Source organism: Camponotus floridanus, unplaced genomic scaffold, assembly GCF_003227725.1.
Source record: "Camponotus floridanus strain SB8 unplaced genomic scaffold, Cflo_v7.5 scaffold240, whole genome shotgun sequence".
NCBI lineage: Eukaryota > Metazoa > Arthropoda > Insecta > Hymenoptera > Formicidae > Camponotus > Camponotus floridanus.
In genome coordinates this window covers 1-19,599 of record NW_020229371.1, presented here as the reverse complement: position 1 = coordinate 19,599, position 19,599 = coordinate 1, and the positions used below count along the sequence as shown (strand labels likewise).

The following is a 19,599-nucleotide window of genomic DNA, read 5'->3' as shown; positions in this document are numbered from 1 at the left end:
CTATGTAAAAATGGAAAAAGATAGAATTGATTATTGTAAAAATCATCAAAAAGAATTACGTAGTGAAACATATCAAGGTTTAAGAGATTATTTACAAACTACGGCTAATAATTTAAATGGACGTATTGGGAAAATGGTTGTACTTCCTTCCACATTTACTGGATCGCCACGCAATATGTTACAAAATTATCAAGATGCAATGGCAATAGTTAGTAAATTTGGTAAACCAGATCTTTTCATTACTATGACTTGTAATCCAAAATGGCGTGAAATTGAAGAAAATCTTTTACCTGGTCAACAAGCTTCGGATAGACCTGATATTTGTGCTCGTGTTTTTAATATAAAAAAAGATTATTTAATTGATTTAATTGTTAAACAAAAATTTTTTGGTGAAGTAGCAGCATTTGTATACGTTATTGAATTTCAAAAACGCGGTTTGCCACATGTTCATATGTTAATTACTTTAAAATACAATTATAAAATTACAACTCCGCAAATTGTTGATAAATATATTTCTGCTGAAATTCCTGATCCATGTGATAATCGTATTCTACATGATATAGTTATGAAACATATGATTCATGGACCTTGTGGTGATTGGTGTTTGATAGATGGACGTTGTTCAAAACATTATCCGAAACCTTTTCTCGAAGAAACTAAAATGGATGAAGATGCTTATCCTTATTATCGCCGACGAAATAATGGAACAAATTTTGAACGTCCTGGTGGATATGTAGTTGATAATCGTTATGTTGTTCCATATTGTCCTACTTTATCAATTATATTTAATAGTCATATAAATGTTGAAGTAGTTTCAAGTATTAAATCAGTTAAATATCTATATAAATATATTTATAAAGGACATGATGTTGCTGCTATAACTATTGAACCAGTAACAGAATGTGTTGTTATTGATCATGATGAGATACATAATTACATCGAAGCTCGTTATGTTGGACCTGTTGAAGCTAGCTGGCGTATTCTTAGTAAAAAACTACAAGATAAAAGTCACGCTATAACACGTTTACCAGTCCATCTTCCTAATGAGCAAAATATTATAATTGAAAATGAAAACATTGACGATGCAATGACTTCTGCTTTAGATCAAGTTACTATGTTAATAGATTATTTTTCATTAAACTTACGCGATGAAGAAGCAAAACAGTATTTGTATATAGAAATTCCAAGTTATTATACATTTAAAAAAGAGAAAGTTAACGGTAAAAATGTATCACGTTGGGTCAAACGTAAAAGTCATTATAATTGTATAGGACGAATGTATTCCGTTAGTCCAACACAAATAGAATTATTTCATTTACGATTATTGTTACTCACAGTAAAAGGGGCCACAAGTTTTAACGATTTAAGAACTGTAAATGGAGAATTTTGTCAATCATTTTCAGTCGCATGTTTAGCTTTAGGTTTGATCGAAGATGATGATGAATGGAAAAAAGCTATGAATGAAGCTGTTGGATGGATGATGCCACGACAACTTCGTAGACTATTTGTACGTATATTATTACATTGTCAACCATTACATCCTGAAGAATTGTGGGAAAACTTTAAAGTAGCAATGTCTGAGGATTATATTCAACATTTTGGTATATTACAAGGACAAAATAAAGCATATGTACAAATTAATAGTATGCTTCGTGCTGAAGGTAAAAGTTTTGTAGATTTTCCACAAATGAAACAATTAACAGAAAATGATGAAGAAGAGAATTGCATGATATTTGAAGAAGCTATGGAAATAGGCACCAAACAATATAAGCAATTAAATGATAAGCAGAAAGAGATCGTCGATCTTATATTAAATGAATTAAATAATAATATTACTTCAAATAATTGTTTTTATATTGATGGTCCAGGTGGATCAGGTAAAACATATATATACACAACTATCTATTATTTAGCTAGAATTAGAAATAAACGTGTATGTACAATGGCATTTACGGGTATTGCAGCTACATTATTACCTTTTGGAAAAACAGTTCATAAGATATTTGGATTACCAGTTCCATTATTTGCTGATTCATCATCAAGTATTAAAATTCAATCAAAAGAAGCTCAATATTTAAAAGAAATTGATATTTTCATTTGGGATGAAGCACCAATGGCACCACGATATGCTTTAGAAATAATGGATCGAACATTGCGTGATATTATGAATAATGATATTCCTTTCGGTGGAAAAATTGTTTTATTAGGTGGTGATTTTAGACAACTTTTGCCTATTAAAGTACATGCTACTCGAAGTGAAATTGTAAATCTTTCTATTAAGTGTAGTTCTCTTTGGAAGTATTTCGTAAAATTCTCTTTAATACAAAATATGCGAGTTCTTCCAGAAGAAATTGAATTTGTAAAGTTTTTATTGAATGTTGGAGATGGTATATTAAATGATCTTAATGATAATATACAAATTCCTGAATGTTATATAGCGTCTATTAATGCTGATATTGTGGAAGATATATATGGTGATTTAATAAGAAAAAAAGAGTTTGTTAAAATGTCTAAATGTGCCATACTTTCTGGAAGAAATGTTGATGTAGATGAAATTAATAAGAAAGTTGTGGAATTATTAGATATAAATGATGAACGAATTTATACAAGTGTAGACACTGCTGTAAATAATGACAATGGTGACATGAGTGAAACATTGTTACCAGAATATTTAAATAGTTTATCTCCATCATCTCTTCCTTCTCATGAATTACGTTTAAGACCAAATAGTATTATTATGTTAATTAGAAATTTAAGTATCAATGAAGGTCTGTGTAATGGCACTAGATTAATGATTATAGAGCTTACAGATCATTTATTAAAATGTAAGATTTTAACAGGTGACAAAACAGGAGACATTGTTTTTTTGAATCGTATAACGTTATATTGCGAAAATGTATTTCCTTTTACTTTTTCTAGAAGACAATTTCCAATAAAATTAGCTTTTGCCATGACGATTAATAAATCACAAGGACAGACGTTTGATAGAATTGGATTAGATCTTCGCAAAGATGTTTTTAATCATGGACAACTTTATGTTGCTTTTTCGCGAGTTCGTTCTTGGCAAGCGTTAAAAGTTTATCTTGGTAATCAACGAAATAACAAATTTGTTAAAAATTATGTATATAAAGAAATTTATATTTAATTTTTTGTTTTTTAAATGTGAAAAAAACAATTTTGTTAAAATAACAATAATAATAATAATAATTTATTCAGCGAATATATAAAAATTTTTTACAAATATAAATTTTAATAATAGAAAATTTTACATTTTATATAAAAGTTTATTTTAATATTGGAAAATTTTATATTTTATATAAATTTGCTTATAAGAAATAAATATAATACACATATAAATAAATATAATACATAATCAACATTTGCTTAGTCAATTTTTTTATATGTAATAATTTGCATAAAATTATAATATAAGATGTATAAAACAAAATATATTAGAAACTTATAATAATAAGAACTTATTATATAATATATCAAAGGATAATTGAAATTGTATAGTCGACCAAACTAGCCAGAAATATAGTTTATTAATATGAAATATAATTTGACCATATGATTGTGGTCCTTATATAATATATAATACTTATTATAATATATAAAAGAAAGTTATTTAATAATATATTTATATAATATATACGAAAAAGTTATATAAAACAAGTTAAAATAACAATAATTATGAGTTGGACGTGGAAGTTGAATTTCTCTTATTCTGATCCTGTGAAAAAAATATATAAATTAATTATACATATATATATATATATATATATATATATATATATATACACAGAGTGTCCCAAAACTCATAATCAATCTTTCAAAGACAGATTCCTGAGATTTGGAGACGATTTTTCCTCAATGAAAATGTCGATATGAAGGCCATTATTTTTTGCATGTTTCCACTTTTTGTCATCATATATCTTTACAATTAAGTTTTAAATTAAAACTCAATTGAAGTAAACTCTATTTAAAATTAATCGAAGAATGTGGTTTAATTAATATTTTATTTCTACAAAGCTTAGTTTACGAAAAAACCCTTATTTCCAATCACTTATAATTCGAAAATTATTAGTGCTTCGACATTTTCGTTGAGGACAAATCGTCTCCAAATGATCCCAGGAATCTGTCTTTGAAAGATTGATTATGAGTTTTGGGACACCCTGTATATGTATGTGTGTGTATGTGTACTATATAATAATAATTATATGATTATATAATAATTATATATAAGTATCAAAATGATGAATATTATTAATTGTAAAAGTAAAAAATTAGAGTGAAACTTTAAGAGTTTTACTACTCTCTTCAACAAGTTTTATTAAAAACTAATAGTTTTAATATTAATTATAATAATTATACCTGATTAGTATTAATTATACCTGAAAGTACATCATCTATTTTTCTTTTCAAATTTTTAGTTCCATTTATTAAAGTTAAGAGTGGCATGTGCCCTGCGATTTTTTTTATATTTTCTGTATTGTTGACAACTAAATATGATGGAATAACTAAAAATTATAAAAATATTAATAAATAAATATAAACAATATAAATAAATATATAAATATAAATATATACATAAATATAAATATATATATATATATATATATATATATATATGAAAATATTTTTAATAAATTATTTAAATGAAAATATTTTTAATAAGTAATTACAATTTTGTAATATTATATATATATATTGTATATATATATATATATATATATATATATATATATATATGGGGCATTCCACGCCAAATCGGACGGTTTAAAAAATTTTTGTTTTTGATTTTCTTAATTTTTAGGTATTTTTTAGTACCCCTCAAAAGAGGCTTCCTGGTAACTTTTGAGATTTTTTTGATCACTGGTTCAAAAAATATCGAATTTTAAAAAAACCGCTCTTTTTTTGGCTTTTTGCTCATAACTTTCTTAATAATGGTCGAAATTCAATTTTTTTTTTCAAAATTTTCGTTTTTAGATGGCCTGTACAGAAAAAAATACAAAAAAAATATTTAAAGTGTTTTTAATCGAGATTTTTGAATTTTAAGTTTTCAATCGTGTTTTTAAAATTGTGTGTATCCTTCGATTTTCTTGAAAATTTTCTATTTTAAACTTCTCTCCATCCTGCAACTTTTAAGCCCGGTCTGGTAGTGGGCCTTCCATAATTACTATTTTTTTTCGATTTTTAAAAATTAAAAATTTTGAATAGTTAATTACGTATTATATTTATTTTTTATAAGTGAAAATTTATAACTTTTATAAGTAAAAATTTTATATTTTAAAGGTTTGAAAATTAAAAATTTCATTTTTTTAAATTAAAGATCTTAAAATGGCTTTTATTCTTTATATAAATTAATTTTAATAGTATTTAAACAATTATAAGAATAAAATAAGTAAAAATTAAATAGTTTAGTTTATTACCTGTAGTTTGCATGATACCAATAATTTCTACATGATCACCTTTTCTAATATCAAGTAAAGTATAATCATCGTTACTAAAATTTATTACATGAATTTCCAGTTTGAATGTGCCATCAGTTATTGCACCACATCCAATAATTTTGTTCATGTTGTTGTTATATACTTCAGCAAAATTCGTCTTTACGTATCCTCTCAATACTAGAAATATTTGACGAATATATATTAACAAAAATAATAATAATTCCCAGACAGCACAGGACATTCTACGGACATTCATTTTATGTCCATTTTACGTCTGCACGTCCATGGACATAAAATAAACGTCCATTGTACATCCGATTTAAGACATCTGTTAGTAGTCAATATTTGGACGTCCACAAGATGTCCGGTCTTGGAGGTCAAAGTTTCTCGCGAGCACGCAAGCATGTATTAGTTCGTTCGTTTACCGCTACGTGACGTGTGATGCACTATCTTTCTCGTATTTAAGTTTTAGTTATGAGAATTATATAAAGTTTGCAAAAGGTAACAAATAAAATTAAAAATGTATTGTTCAATTTAATTTCTGACCTAAAAGCACGGGTTTCGGATATTAAATTGATTTTATAAGTCGGACAAGTAAATGTCCGGCAAATAAACGAAAATAATTGTTCATTATTTATTTAAGATGTAAAGTGCAATATGCAAGTATAAATTATAAATAAATTTTTTATATAAAATTTTTATGTAAAATTTTATATAAAATAAATTATATTATTATTTAGGGATTGAAATATATATGTTTCGTTTAAAAATTATATGTTTAGATCATAAAGATTGTTCTTTTTTCACACATATAATATACATTTTTTTTTAATTATCTGTTTTATAATAGTTTTGTGCAAAAAAAGTAACATTTAAATAATATGTGATATTGCATTAATGTATATGTGATATAAATTTTCTTTAATAAATGTATTGCTTAAAAAAATATATATTTTATCTTTTTAATGTGTAAATTCAAATTTTGTATGTAATCCCTTTTTCATCTCCTTATTATGTCCATATAAAATCCGTTTTGTATATTTGTTATTGCTAATTTATGTCCAATAATCGTCCATCGGACGGATTATGATGTGTCTTTTGGACACATCAGGGTTTAAATTATGTCCTCCAATTTCATATTCGGATATGCTAAGGATATCCACTGTATATTTGAGGAACATAAAACGGACATTTTATGGATATTTTCAATATCCTTCAAGGATATTTGTAGAATATTTTATGAATATCTGTGTGCTGTCTGGGTTATATATAAAATATATTGTTCTATTTTAAATAAATATAAGAAAATTCTAAAAGATATAAATAATATTTTATATTATATTATCAATAATCCTGTTATTATTTTTTAATAAAATTTTTGATTTTATATATATATACGCCTATATTATATATAGAGTGTCCGAAAAACTGCCCGCAATACTTCGAGAAGTGATTCGGGACCGGAAAAAAAGATAAAAAGCTATATAAATATAAGTCCTGAAAAATAACTCATTTCTTAATTATAATAGTCATCTTTATATTAAAAACATTGTAATTTAATTTTTATAATTATAATAATCATAATTATAGTTTATTTCATAGTATTTTAATATAAATAACTTTATTGTGTGTGTAAGTATGAATATGTATGTGTATGTGCAGTGTATCCAATAATAACTACATTATCTCTCTTGTATATAGAAGAAGTTAAACAGAAAAAAGAAGAATTTTTTATCATTTTATGATTCTTACAACAATTAATGAGAAATTAATTAAGAAAAATTCACCAATTTACGTAAGTATTAGTTCGTGATGAGAAAAGACAGTCCATTATTACTATATAACCGTTGTCATTTATAGAGCGTTTCTTTTAAAATTTTAACAAATGTTTCGCATAATTGTCTTAAATAATAATAGAACATATTATCTATGTTTTAAATCTTTTAATAATTTAAAATCAAATTTGCATGGATCACTTAATATCTGAATCATTTATAACGAATAAATTTTTTTCTGATATCATCTAAATATCAATCATTTTCATTTATTTAATTTTTTAAAACTATATTTTTTTAAATAGATTTCAATTATTCAAAATTTAAAAACAACCAAATAATTGAAGTTTATGGAAGAATAAGTAGAATAATTAGTTTAAAAAATAATTTTAAACAATTTAAAATTTGAATGTTTGATATGTAAACGATTGATATAAAAAAAATATTTATTTATTATACTATATTTATTTCAAATTCTAATAACGTATTAATTAAAAAAAGGTATATGGATTAAAAAATTATATGAAAAATATTTATATATTTTTATATTTATATTATAATATTATATTAATAAAAAAAAGAAATTATATAAAGAATACTCACTAATGCGATTTTTTGTAGCATTTAATACATCAGATAATTCAATTGTCTCAGGTGTGGTATCTACTATTTCCATTGGTTCAAATTTTCCAAGATTTGAAATTATTGTATTTGATTTTATTAATAGCTCATACGGCATATTACCATTGTTGAATTGAGGTATTTTTGGCGGACGTGCCTGAGTACCATCCAAATGAATAATCTATTTTATGAAATGTATTTTAATATTAAAAATATAATTATACATATATTTTACATAAATTTTTAAAGAATTACAAGTTATAAATTAAATATTTTATATTTTAATAAAATAATAATATTTAATAAAATAATATAATAATGTGTATAATTATATTAATATAAATATCGAAATTAAAAGATTATGAAAAGAATGATAGATAAAATACACACATTATATTTGTTTAAAAGTATAACACTACATATGTAATTTTATTGTAATTATTATGCATATTATTATTAATATAATAATTTTTATAATATATTGTTATGTTATAGATTATGTTATATAATATATTCTTTGTATTATAATATTATTAATATTATAGATTATGTTATATAATATATTCTTTGTATTATATATATTATAAAATAGGATTTTTGGGTCAAAAATTATCAATGAAAAATTACATATTATATACATATTATGTGAAATATGTAATGAATTATATATTATACACACACACACACACACACACACACGTGTGTGTGTGTGTGTGTGTGTGTGTGTTGTGTGAAATATACATGTACAAATGCTATTTACGATAAAGAATAGATATGTTTATTTATACAGGGTGTTTCAGAACTATGGGATCAAACTTCTAGGGGTTATTCAGTGCAACAGTAGAAAACATTTGAGTATAGGGACCCATGTCCGGAAAAGTGTCACTACCGCACTACGGCCCTAAGACGCGTTAAAATTTAGAAAGACGATGAATTGCCTAAATAGGATTTAATGCATTTAATTTTTGCCTTTTGTACATGATATCATCACAACAATTGTTCAAAATGTCTTCCTCCAACCTGAATACACCGATTTAAACGTCGCACGTGATTTCGGCGGACTTGACTAAAAATTTGATACTCGTTTTGAATGATTTCAAATGCTGCTGTAATTCGTCCAATTAAGTCTTGCTCTGTTTCTACTGGAGTTTCGTAGACCAAAGACTTTACATGTCCTCACAGGAAAAAATCTAGCGGCGTTAAATCGGGTGACCTAGGAGGCCAAGAAATTGCTCCACCTCTGGCAATCCAACGGTGCCCAAACCGCTGAGCCAAATCCTCACGTACTTGTACAGCAAAGTGAGCCGGCGCTCCATCATGCTGAAACCACATTTGCTGTCGAACGTTTATTGGAACATTTTCAAGAAGTTCTGGAAGAACTTCCTCCAAAAAACGCCGGTAAATAGGTCCTGTTAACCGTTCCGGTAGAAGGTATGGCCCAATCAAATAATCATCAACAATGCCTGCCCATACGTTGACAGACCAACGTTGCTGATGTTTTGTAGGAAAAATTGCATGGGGATTTTCTTCGTCCCAAACATGGCTATTCCCACTATTAAAAATACCGTCTCTTGTGAACGAGGCTTCATCGGTCCATAAAACATAGCGTAAAAAGTTTGGTTGTGCAGCGATTTGATGAAGAAGCCATTGACAAAATTGAACTCTAGGATGATAATCGGCTGCAGTCAATCCTTGAACTTTCTGGAAGTGGTAAGGATAAAGTTGTTGCTCGTGTAGCACCCGCCAGACGGAAGCGTTACTCGTATTCATAGCCTTAGCAATGTGACGTGTGCTACTCGATGGTTCCTCGGCAACTCGCTGAAGGACCTCTTCTTCAAATTCAACCGTTCTTACGGTTTGAGCAACACCAGTATCATGCATGTTGGTTTTAAACATGCCTGTCTCGGAGAGCCGCCGATGAATAGCAATAAACTTTTTGTATCCCGGATGCTGTCGTTCGGGATAACGTTCTTGATACAACCGCGCTGCTGCTCGTGCATTGCAGCTTGTTGCTCCGTATGCCAAATGCATATCCGCCAATTCTTGATTGGTAAAGTTTTCCATTAGCAACAAAACACAATCTCTGTTATCGTTTTTAAAGATAACAACACACAATCTCTGTTATTGGTTTTAGAGATAAACATTGACATTGACCTTTAAACATTCATGCGGGTAAAACAGATAGGTTTACCGACTTACAGATTGACTTACCAATGCTGAGTCGGTAAATCTATCTGTTTTACCCGCATGAATTATTGCACCGCACTGTACAAAAGGCAAAAATTAAATGCATTAAATCCTATTTAGGCAATTCATCGTCTTTCTAAATTTTAACGCGTCTTAGGGCCGTAGTGCGGTAGTGACACTTTTTCGGACATGGGTCCCTATACTCAAATGTTTTCTACTGTTGCACTGAATAACCCCTAGAAGTTTGATCCCATAGTTCTGAAACACCCTGTATATCTGTAACGTATTTGTATATATCTCTAACGTAATATATATATATATATATATATATATATATAATATATATAATATATATATTTCATTTGTATATAAATTCACAACTTAAAAAGAATTTTTATTTGTAAGTAATTTGTTTAACACAGAATGATTTATAAGCAAATATTAACTATTATTAAAACCTAATGTGATGTATAATAATATGTAATATACGTAATGTATAATAAAAACGTGAAATAATAATATGTAATGTATAATAAAAATGTAATAAAAAATGTATAATAATATGTAATGTATAATAAAAACAATGTATTGAGAATAAAAGTTAAATATTAAATATCAAGAAAAGAAAAAAATATAGATCTTTCTATTTTTCTCTCTTTTCCTAATGTTTAATATTTGATTCTTATTTCTAATATTTATTTTATATTACACCAATTGTGTCTATAAAATAACAAAAATACTGTTAGCGATAAAAGCAATATCACTGTGTGTATATATTAAATTAATTGTAAGATAGAACGACTTGATTCAAAATCAAATAATGATGATTTAAATATTTCTTTAGACAGTAGATTAAATATAACGACGTATATACATGATCTTCTAGACTATCTTTTTTACATTTTTTTTGACACAAAGAATACGCACATATGAAGATTCATTAATATTTATAAAAATTTATAAAGTTTACATTTTATCGTAAATTGCATATTATATGTGTATACAGTGTATATGTATATATATTTTTTTCCTCTTCTAATAATTTATAAGAATTTTTTAGTAAACATTTTCATTTTAGATACTTATTATAAATAAATAAATAAATATATATATATATATGTATATATATATATATATACATATATATATATATATATTTATTTATTTATTTATAATAAGTATCTAAAATGAAAATGTTATATATATATATATATATATATATATTAATTATTTATTTATTTATATTTATAAAGAATATATTTATAGAACATGAAAAACAAAAAATATTTCACGGAAACATTAATAAATAAATAAAAATTAAAAATTAAAAATAATAATAATACTTACAGTGTTTACTTTTATATGATGTTCCACAAAATCAATGTCATCATTCCAGGCAACAATTTGAACCCTTTTTCCTTTTCCGTTATTTAAATAAAATTTGAAGAACTTATATTGTTGTTGCGAGCCCACGCAACGTGGAGATTCGATGTTATCAACATAGCCAACAATTTCACTAATATAATTTAATTAATATAATTAATAATATAATTTAATTAATATAATTAATATAATTAATAATAAATTAGAAGGCGCGCACACTTTACACATATTCATATATATATATATATATATATATATATATATATATATATATACAGTGACCGGCAAAAATAAAAAGCCACTTTCCTAGTTATACTGTTTTGCTTAATGAAAGAGTAAAAATATTAAAACGATGAGATTTTCATTGATGAAAGAAGAAGTATTTATTATTTATTTTAAAATTTTATGTTACAATTACATAAATTATTTTTTACTTTTCAGTTTTATTTATATTTCTTAAATATTGCTGTTTATTATATTGACAAAATAAAAAAGCCATTCAGATTTGTTCGATTTAATATATACAATATTTTGTTTGGTTGTCATGTCAACATGTTCGTGTTATTGCGCTCACTTCTCGTTGTTGTTAATCATTGGCTTATCTCGATTATTACAAAAAATTCGCGGTCAAAAATGGGAGGAAGATCAATTTCCACACAAGTTCGAAACTTAATTGTGCGAGATATTCAAAAAGGTCTTTCCCAACGGAATATAGCCAAAAATTATGAAGTAAGTAGAGGAGCAGTAGAACAGATCAGAAGAAAATTTCAATCAACTGGATCGGTGGCAGATAGAATCGGAAGAGGTCGAAAACGAGCAACATCCAAGCGGGAGGATATGAAAATAATCCGTGAAGTTAAGAAAAATCCAAAGATTACTGTTAGAGAAATTCAGGAAAACATTTATCTTACTGTTTCTGACCGCACTGTACGTCGAAGACTCAATGAAGCAAATTTACACAGCCGGTTTGCACGTAAACGACCTTTCTTTAGCGTCACCAATAAGAAAAAACGTTTGCAATTTGCTCGGAAGTATGCAAATATGTCATTGGACTTCTGGAAAAATATTTTATGGACAGATGAAAGCAAATTCGAGTTATTTGGACAAAAGAAGCGGATTAGAGTCTGGAGAAAACACGGCGAAGAGCTTCAAGATCGTCATATTCAGAAAACTGTAAAGTATGGCGGAGGAAATATTTTAGTCTGGGGATGTTTCTCATGGGCAGGAGTGGGAAATCTTGTCAAAATTAACGGAATTATGACAGCAGATGTCTATATTGATATAATAAATGAAAATTTGGAGGAGTGTTTGTTGAAACTCGGACTAGAAGATAATTTCATTTTCCAACAAGATAATGACCCGAAACACACAGCAAAGAAAAGTCAAGCTTTTTTTCGTTCCTGCCGAATTAAACAACTTGAATGGCCTCCGCAATCTCCAGATTTAAACCCTATCGAAAATTTCTGGGCAATTTTGGATAATAGGATTAATAAAAGCGGAGTAACTAACAAGAATTCTTATTTTGAAGCATTACAACTAGCCTGGGAGAATTTGGATCCACAACATTTAAAAAATTTAATTGAAAGTATACCAAAAAGACTGCAAAAAGTAATTGAGGCTAAAGGAAATCATATTAATTATTAATTAAAATAATATTGTTGTTTTTTTAAATCGTAATACTATGTTACCTTAACTGGCTTTTTTATTTTGTCACTCTTAAATAAATGATTATATAGAAATAAATACAGTATTAAATAAAAAATGATTTCTTTTTAATTAAAAACATTAAATTACTTAATAAATTTTCAGTTTTAGTTATAAAAAACTTTATAATGAATTTTTTTTTACCTTTTAGCATCAAATCAGTTTTATAGTTAAGGTGGCTTTTTATTTTTGCCGGTCACTATATATATATATGTATACAAGATGTTCGACAACAGGCGGGATAAAGTTTAAGAAATGATTCTACTTGATAAAATAAGACGAAAATCAAGAATAACAAAAATTCAATGAAAGCTTCGTTTTTTTTAATTATTATAAGTATTTGAAAATTTGTGTGAAAGGTGTCTGAAACATGGTAATCTACAAAATTTTTAGCGAGCATAAGCTATATCGCTCTTAAAATATTATGTAACGCAAAAGTGTACAGTGAATTGCTAAATTCTGGATACTTTTTAAACAAACTTTTAAATATTTATAATTAAAAAATGAAGTCTCTACAGAAATTTTGTTACTTTTGATTTTTGTTTTATTTTATCATGTAGAATCATTCCTTAAATTTTGTCTTACTTATTGTCAAACATCTTTTATATATTCTACAGATCAAAATAATGTAAAATTGTTTTATAAATTTATAAAAAATATTTCAGATAAAAATTAGAGTTTAAAAAAGAGATCTATTTATTGATTTTATTAGTTTAATTTTAAGTCTTCAAAATCAAGGGAAACTTACTTTGAATTTTTTAAATTAAATTCCTTACTTTTATTGCATATTCTTTATACTAATAAAAGTTTTTATAAAATCAAATTTTAATAAAATCAACAGGTTTCTTCGTAATTTATAATTTACTTTGTGAGTACATGTGTTATGTGTATGTGTGTGTGTGTATATATATGTATAAACCGAACAGAATAAACAATTATTTTAATTAATTTTCATTATTCTTTTGTATTTTTTGCATTATTTATGTTACATTGGATATGTGTGTGTGTGTGTATGTATATATATATATATATATATATATATATATATATATATTTTTTTTTTTTTAATTAATATTAAGATTAATTATTAAAATTTTAAAAACAATAAATAATACAAAAAATAATGCAAAAAATGCAAATAATACAAAAAATATAAAAGAATAATGAAAATTAATTAAAATAATTGTTTATTCTATTTTATTTATAATTGTTATTCCTTTTTTTTTTCTTCAATTTTCATAAACTTTTTACTTACACTGTTGAATCATACATTTGTATACTTTCAAGTACATCACTTGGTGTTAATAGTTCCATTGCATTTAAATTGTCAATTTCAATAAGTTTATCAATATGATTTTCAGAGTTTTGAAATATATGATTTGAGTTATGATCTTCCGAATCATCCAAATTATATTGTGACATTTTTAGATTTAATATTGTAAAGATGCAAAATTAATAATTATCCTACAAAATATACAAAGATGAGATATATATATATATATATATATATATATATTTCATTAATTATTTTACATGAATCTGTTGTTTGAAATAATAATTTAAAGAAAATATTAAAATAATTATTTTTTTTTAATGAATTAAAAAAGATTTATAATTTTAATGCTTTAAAATAGTGTTTCAAAAATATTTTATAAAAATTTTTAAAAATGTTTTAAAAAATATTATTTCCTGATTACGGGATGAAAATATAAAAAATACAATTTACATATTCTATTCATTCTTCTATATCAATAATTTGTCATGTTTTAAATGTCAATGTTTTTTTTTGTAAATCATAATGTAAATTATATGCAAAATTATTATAGATTCTCTTCTTAAAATAAAATTGCAAATTATTTGAATGACACAAAAGTATTTAAAACGTACAATTAGAAAAATTAATACAAAGAACCATTGTAGCCTTTTATAATATTCAATATACAAACATAATTTTAATTGTTTATATAGAAATAGAAATGTAGACAATTTTTGATTTATTTTTTTTAACTTAAGATTAAAAATGCAAACATTTTGATTTATTTTTCTTCTCAATTCAAGACTAGAAATCTAAATATTTCGATCTATTTCTTCTTAATAAATTGAATTGTAAAAAAAGTGTTATGATAATACTTTTACATTTACACAATAATACAATTAATATAAATTAAGTAATATATAAGTTATATATAAGTTTTATGATATTATTAAGCTTTCAAATAAGAATTATTTTAATTTTCTTTAAATATTATTACATTTTTTACAAATTTTAATAAATTATTCATAAAAATGTTATACATATTATAATGTAAACAATGTTTTATTCATCGAAACTTATAGAAAAAATAATATCTGATAAAATTAAAAACTTCTGATAAAATTAAAATCAATTAGCAAATATATTGTAAAAGTATTAAATATATTGTAAAGTATTTATTCACTTGAAAATGAATCGTTTTCAAATTAAGATTAATAAATATACAAATATATAAATATAAATTTGTATATTACATATTTATATCTTTTAAAATTACAAAACTGAAAAATATATATATATATATATATATATATATATATATATATACTATATTTTATGATATTACTTATACTACGATTTTATAATTTTTAACGATAATATCATTATCATTATCATGTATTATATACATATTTTAACATCAAAATATGTATACAATAATATTAATAATAATGTTATCGTCGTTAATAAAAGTTATAAAATCGGAGCATTGTATATATTGTTAGAAAGCATTCATAATAATCTGCATAATAATAGTAATGTGAATAAGTATATGTATATGTGGTGTGTGTCTATTAATTTAATATAACAATTTATTACATTATAAACTTATAATTTATTATATTGTGGTATTATGGTAAACTTACCTCAACAAAGTTCTGTTGAAAATTTTAATCGTGTTCTTATATTCAGTTGCGTAACACTTAAACGTGTTCTTAATCGCGTATTAATACTTGTGCACTTAACGCGTATCAACACTTAAATGTGTATTTAATAATTAATACACTTAATCTTACTTATTCTTTCGATGCAGTCAAACTGGAAATAGCAAGCTCTCATTAATACAACGAAATCGTTATCTTTTACCACATCGTGTAGTATATACATAGGCATAATAGACATACCATAGATCAGGGGTGTCAAAGGTACGGCCCACGGACTAGACGTTTGAATCCTTACCATAGATGCTATTTACGTTTTGGAGTGAGTTAAAAATACTTCTATGTTTGATAAAACGAGAGAACCTGCATACAATACAAATTATTACAATTACATTGTAGGAATGTCTCTGTAATGTTTCATTGCAATTTTGCAAGTTGCAATGAAACATTACAAAGACATTGCAAAGAACAAATCTACAAATTGCCAACACAGTTGCAAGATAACGTAAAAATTTGAGAAAAATTTTTAAATTAAAATTTTACAATTATATATTTTTTAAAATAAAATCTATAGTTTATATATATATAGGATATATACAAACTATAGATAATAAACTAAACTATTCAATTTTTACTTATTTTATATCCTTATAATTGGTTTAAATATTACAAAATTATTTTATATAAAAAAGTAAGTTCACTTAAAGAGCTTTATTTAAAAAAAAATGAAATTTTTAATCTTTAAATCTCTAAAATATAAAACTTTTACTTAAAAGTTATAAAAGTTATAAATTTTTACTTATAAGAAATAAATATAATATATAATTAGCATCTGCTCAAAATCATTCAATTTTTTTATATGTAATAACTATTCATATAACATATTATATAATTTTTTACAAATTAATAACTCAAGTATATAATAAACATTGAGAAACTATATAAATTAATAAATTCCTCATACTATATAGTACATTCCAATAAATAGAAGACATTAGAATAAATAGGAGATAAAAATCTAGATTTTATTCTATATCTTCTTAATAAATAAAATTGAAAAAAGTATTATAATTACTTTTAGATTTGGTATGATGCAACAAAAATATTGATTATATACGCTGTATATATAATTGTGTAATATAATAATAATAATAATAATGAAAAATTTATTAGCATGATTGAGTAAGCACAATAGACACAAAAATAAAAAAAACTATAAATACACTGTCGTATAAAATTATAATATGTAATAGAGATGTACAAAACATGAGATTGTGTTAGAAATTTATTATAATGAAAAAGTTGCAGAACACCAAAACAAAAAATAAGTTCAATATTAAGACATAAAAATAACGTCAAAAACTCAGCTGGTTTGTTTTTAATTTGAACCATTGAGAAGAATGTGATGAAGTAAATCAAAATGTACAGAGCGCTCTATTACTTCAATTTGAATAATTGAAATATATTTGTATCAGAACATGTGAATGATTTTCAATTATACTTTTCTTTATTTAATATAGTATTTTATGTACTTATATATAATATAATTTATTATTTATATAAATGTATATTTGCTTTACACACGTTATACATATTTAAATGAAGCATTTGTTGATATATAAAATCAAAATTAAATTTGTTTATTCTATAAAATTTAATATTGAATTTTATTGCAATACTTTAATTATTTCGAAATTAAGATATAATAAGTATACAAATATATAAATATAAATTTTTGTACTACAAATGTATATCTTCTAAAATTATAAAAACTGAAAAAAAAAATATATATATATATAAATTTTATTATATAAAATTTGTACATATATTAAATAAATTATAACAAATTGTAATATTACAAAGACCTTTGAATAAGAAATATTAACAAATATTTTACCTTATATAAAAATTAATAGGTTTTATCAAAAATTTTTTTAAAATTAATAATTTATTAATTATTTATTATTAAACATCGATTAATTATGTAAATTGAAATTTGCACTTAATCTTTTTAATGATATAATAAATCAAATATAAAAAATTAACAAACAGCTATTTAAATTGTAATCATATTTGATAATAAATTAATTAATAAGTTTATAATTTATAAAAAATTTTATTAAAATATATTAATTTTTATATAAAATATAAACGGGAAAATATTTGTTTGATGTTTCTTTTTATTCAAATGAAGATCTTTATAATATTACATTTTTATTATCTTTTATTTGATATATAACAAATTTTATATAAAAAAATTTATATATTATTTTTTTCAGTTTTGTAATTTTTTAAAAGATATAAATATGTAATACTAAAAAAAAAAAATAATATTTTATATTTGTATATTTATTGATTTTAATTGGAACAATTTTAGTTTCAAGTGAAATAAATCTTTTACAATATATGCTAATTGATTTTATCAGGCTTCTTAAATTTATTAGATATATTATTTTTTTATATGTTTTCATGATAAATAAGCATTGTTTATTTTCATAATATGGTATACTATTTTTATAAATGAATTTATTAAAATTTTTAAATATGTAATAAATATTTATTTAAAGAAAATTAAAATAATTCCTTATTTTAAAGCTTAATAATATTATAAAACTTATATATTGTATTACTTATTTATATTAATTATTATTATGAGAAAGGAGTCATAAACTAAAATATTGCATATAAAATTTTCAATATTAAATTCTATAGAATCAATTTAATTTTGATTTTGATATAATAACAAATGTTTCATTTAAATATATATAACGTGTGTGAAGTAAAATATGCAATTATATAATATGTAAATTATATTATACAAAATAAGTATATAATTCTATATTAATAATGAAAAGATAATTGAATGTTTCACAGGTTCTGATACAAATATACTTCAACTATTCAAATAGAAGTTAATAGAGCTCTATAACATTTCCGATTATTCACATTCTTTTCAATAGTTCAAATTAAAACAAAGTAGCTAGTTTTTGATGTTATTTTATATTTTAATATTGAATTTAATTTTTCGTTTGATGTTCTACACTTTTTATTATAATAAATTTACAATATCATGTTTGTTTTATACATCTATGTTATATATTTATAATTTTTGCGATGTATATTTATAATTTATTTATTTTTATGTCTTATTGTGCTTACTTATCATACTTATAATAATTTATTATTATTATTATTATATACACAGTTATATATACAGCGTAATCAACATTTTTGTTGCATCGTACCAAATGTAAAAGTTTATAATACTTTTTTTTTACAATTTAATTTATTAAGAAGAAATGTCTAGATTTCTATTTTCATTTATTGTAATGTACTATATAGCATGAGAATATTTATTAATTTATATACTTGAGTTATCAATTGTAAAAAATTATATGCTATATGAAAAGTTATTCATATATAAAAAAATTGAATGATTTTAAGCAAATGCTAATTATGTATATATTATTTTTTATAAATGAAATTTATAACTTTTTACAAGTAAAGTTTTATATTTTATAGATTTGAAGATTAAAAATTTCATTTTTTTTTAAATCAAATTC

At 23.5% G+C, this 19,599-nt stretch overlaps 1 protein-coding gene across 2 annotated transcripts; it reads right to left on the bottom strand.

Moving 5' to 3' along the window:
- Window positions 1-3,699: 3,699 nt before the first annotated feature.
- On the bottom strand, window positions 3,700-14,487 carry LOC112638069. Of its 2 annotated transcripts, XM_025409100.1 has the most exons (5): window positions 14,379-14,487; window positions 11,384-11,552; window positions 7,832-8,030; window positions 5,433-5,630; window positions 3,700-3,733 (listed from the first exon to the last, which is right to left on the bottom strand). In XM_025409100.1, the coding sequence occupies exons 1-5, from the start codon at window positions 14,435-14,437 to the stop codon at window positions 3,723-3,725; spliced, it is 636 nt and encodes a 211-aa protein (XP_025264885.1). In that variant the 5' UTR covers window positions 14,438-14,487; the 3' UTR covers window positions 3,700-3,722. The 2 variants fall into 2 exon arrangements, 1 of the variants encoding a protein (XP_025264885.1); XR_003122876.1 differs by lacking the exon at window positions 7,832-8,030.
- Window positions 14,488-19,599: the final 5,112 nt, after the last annotated feature.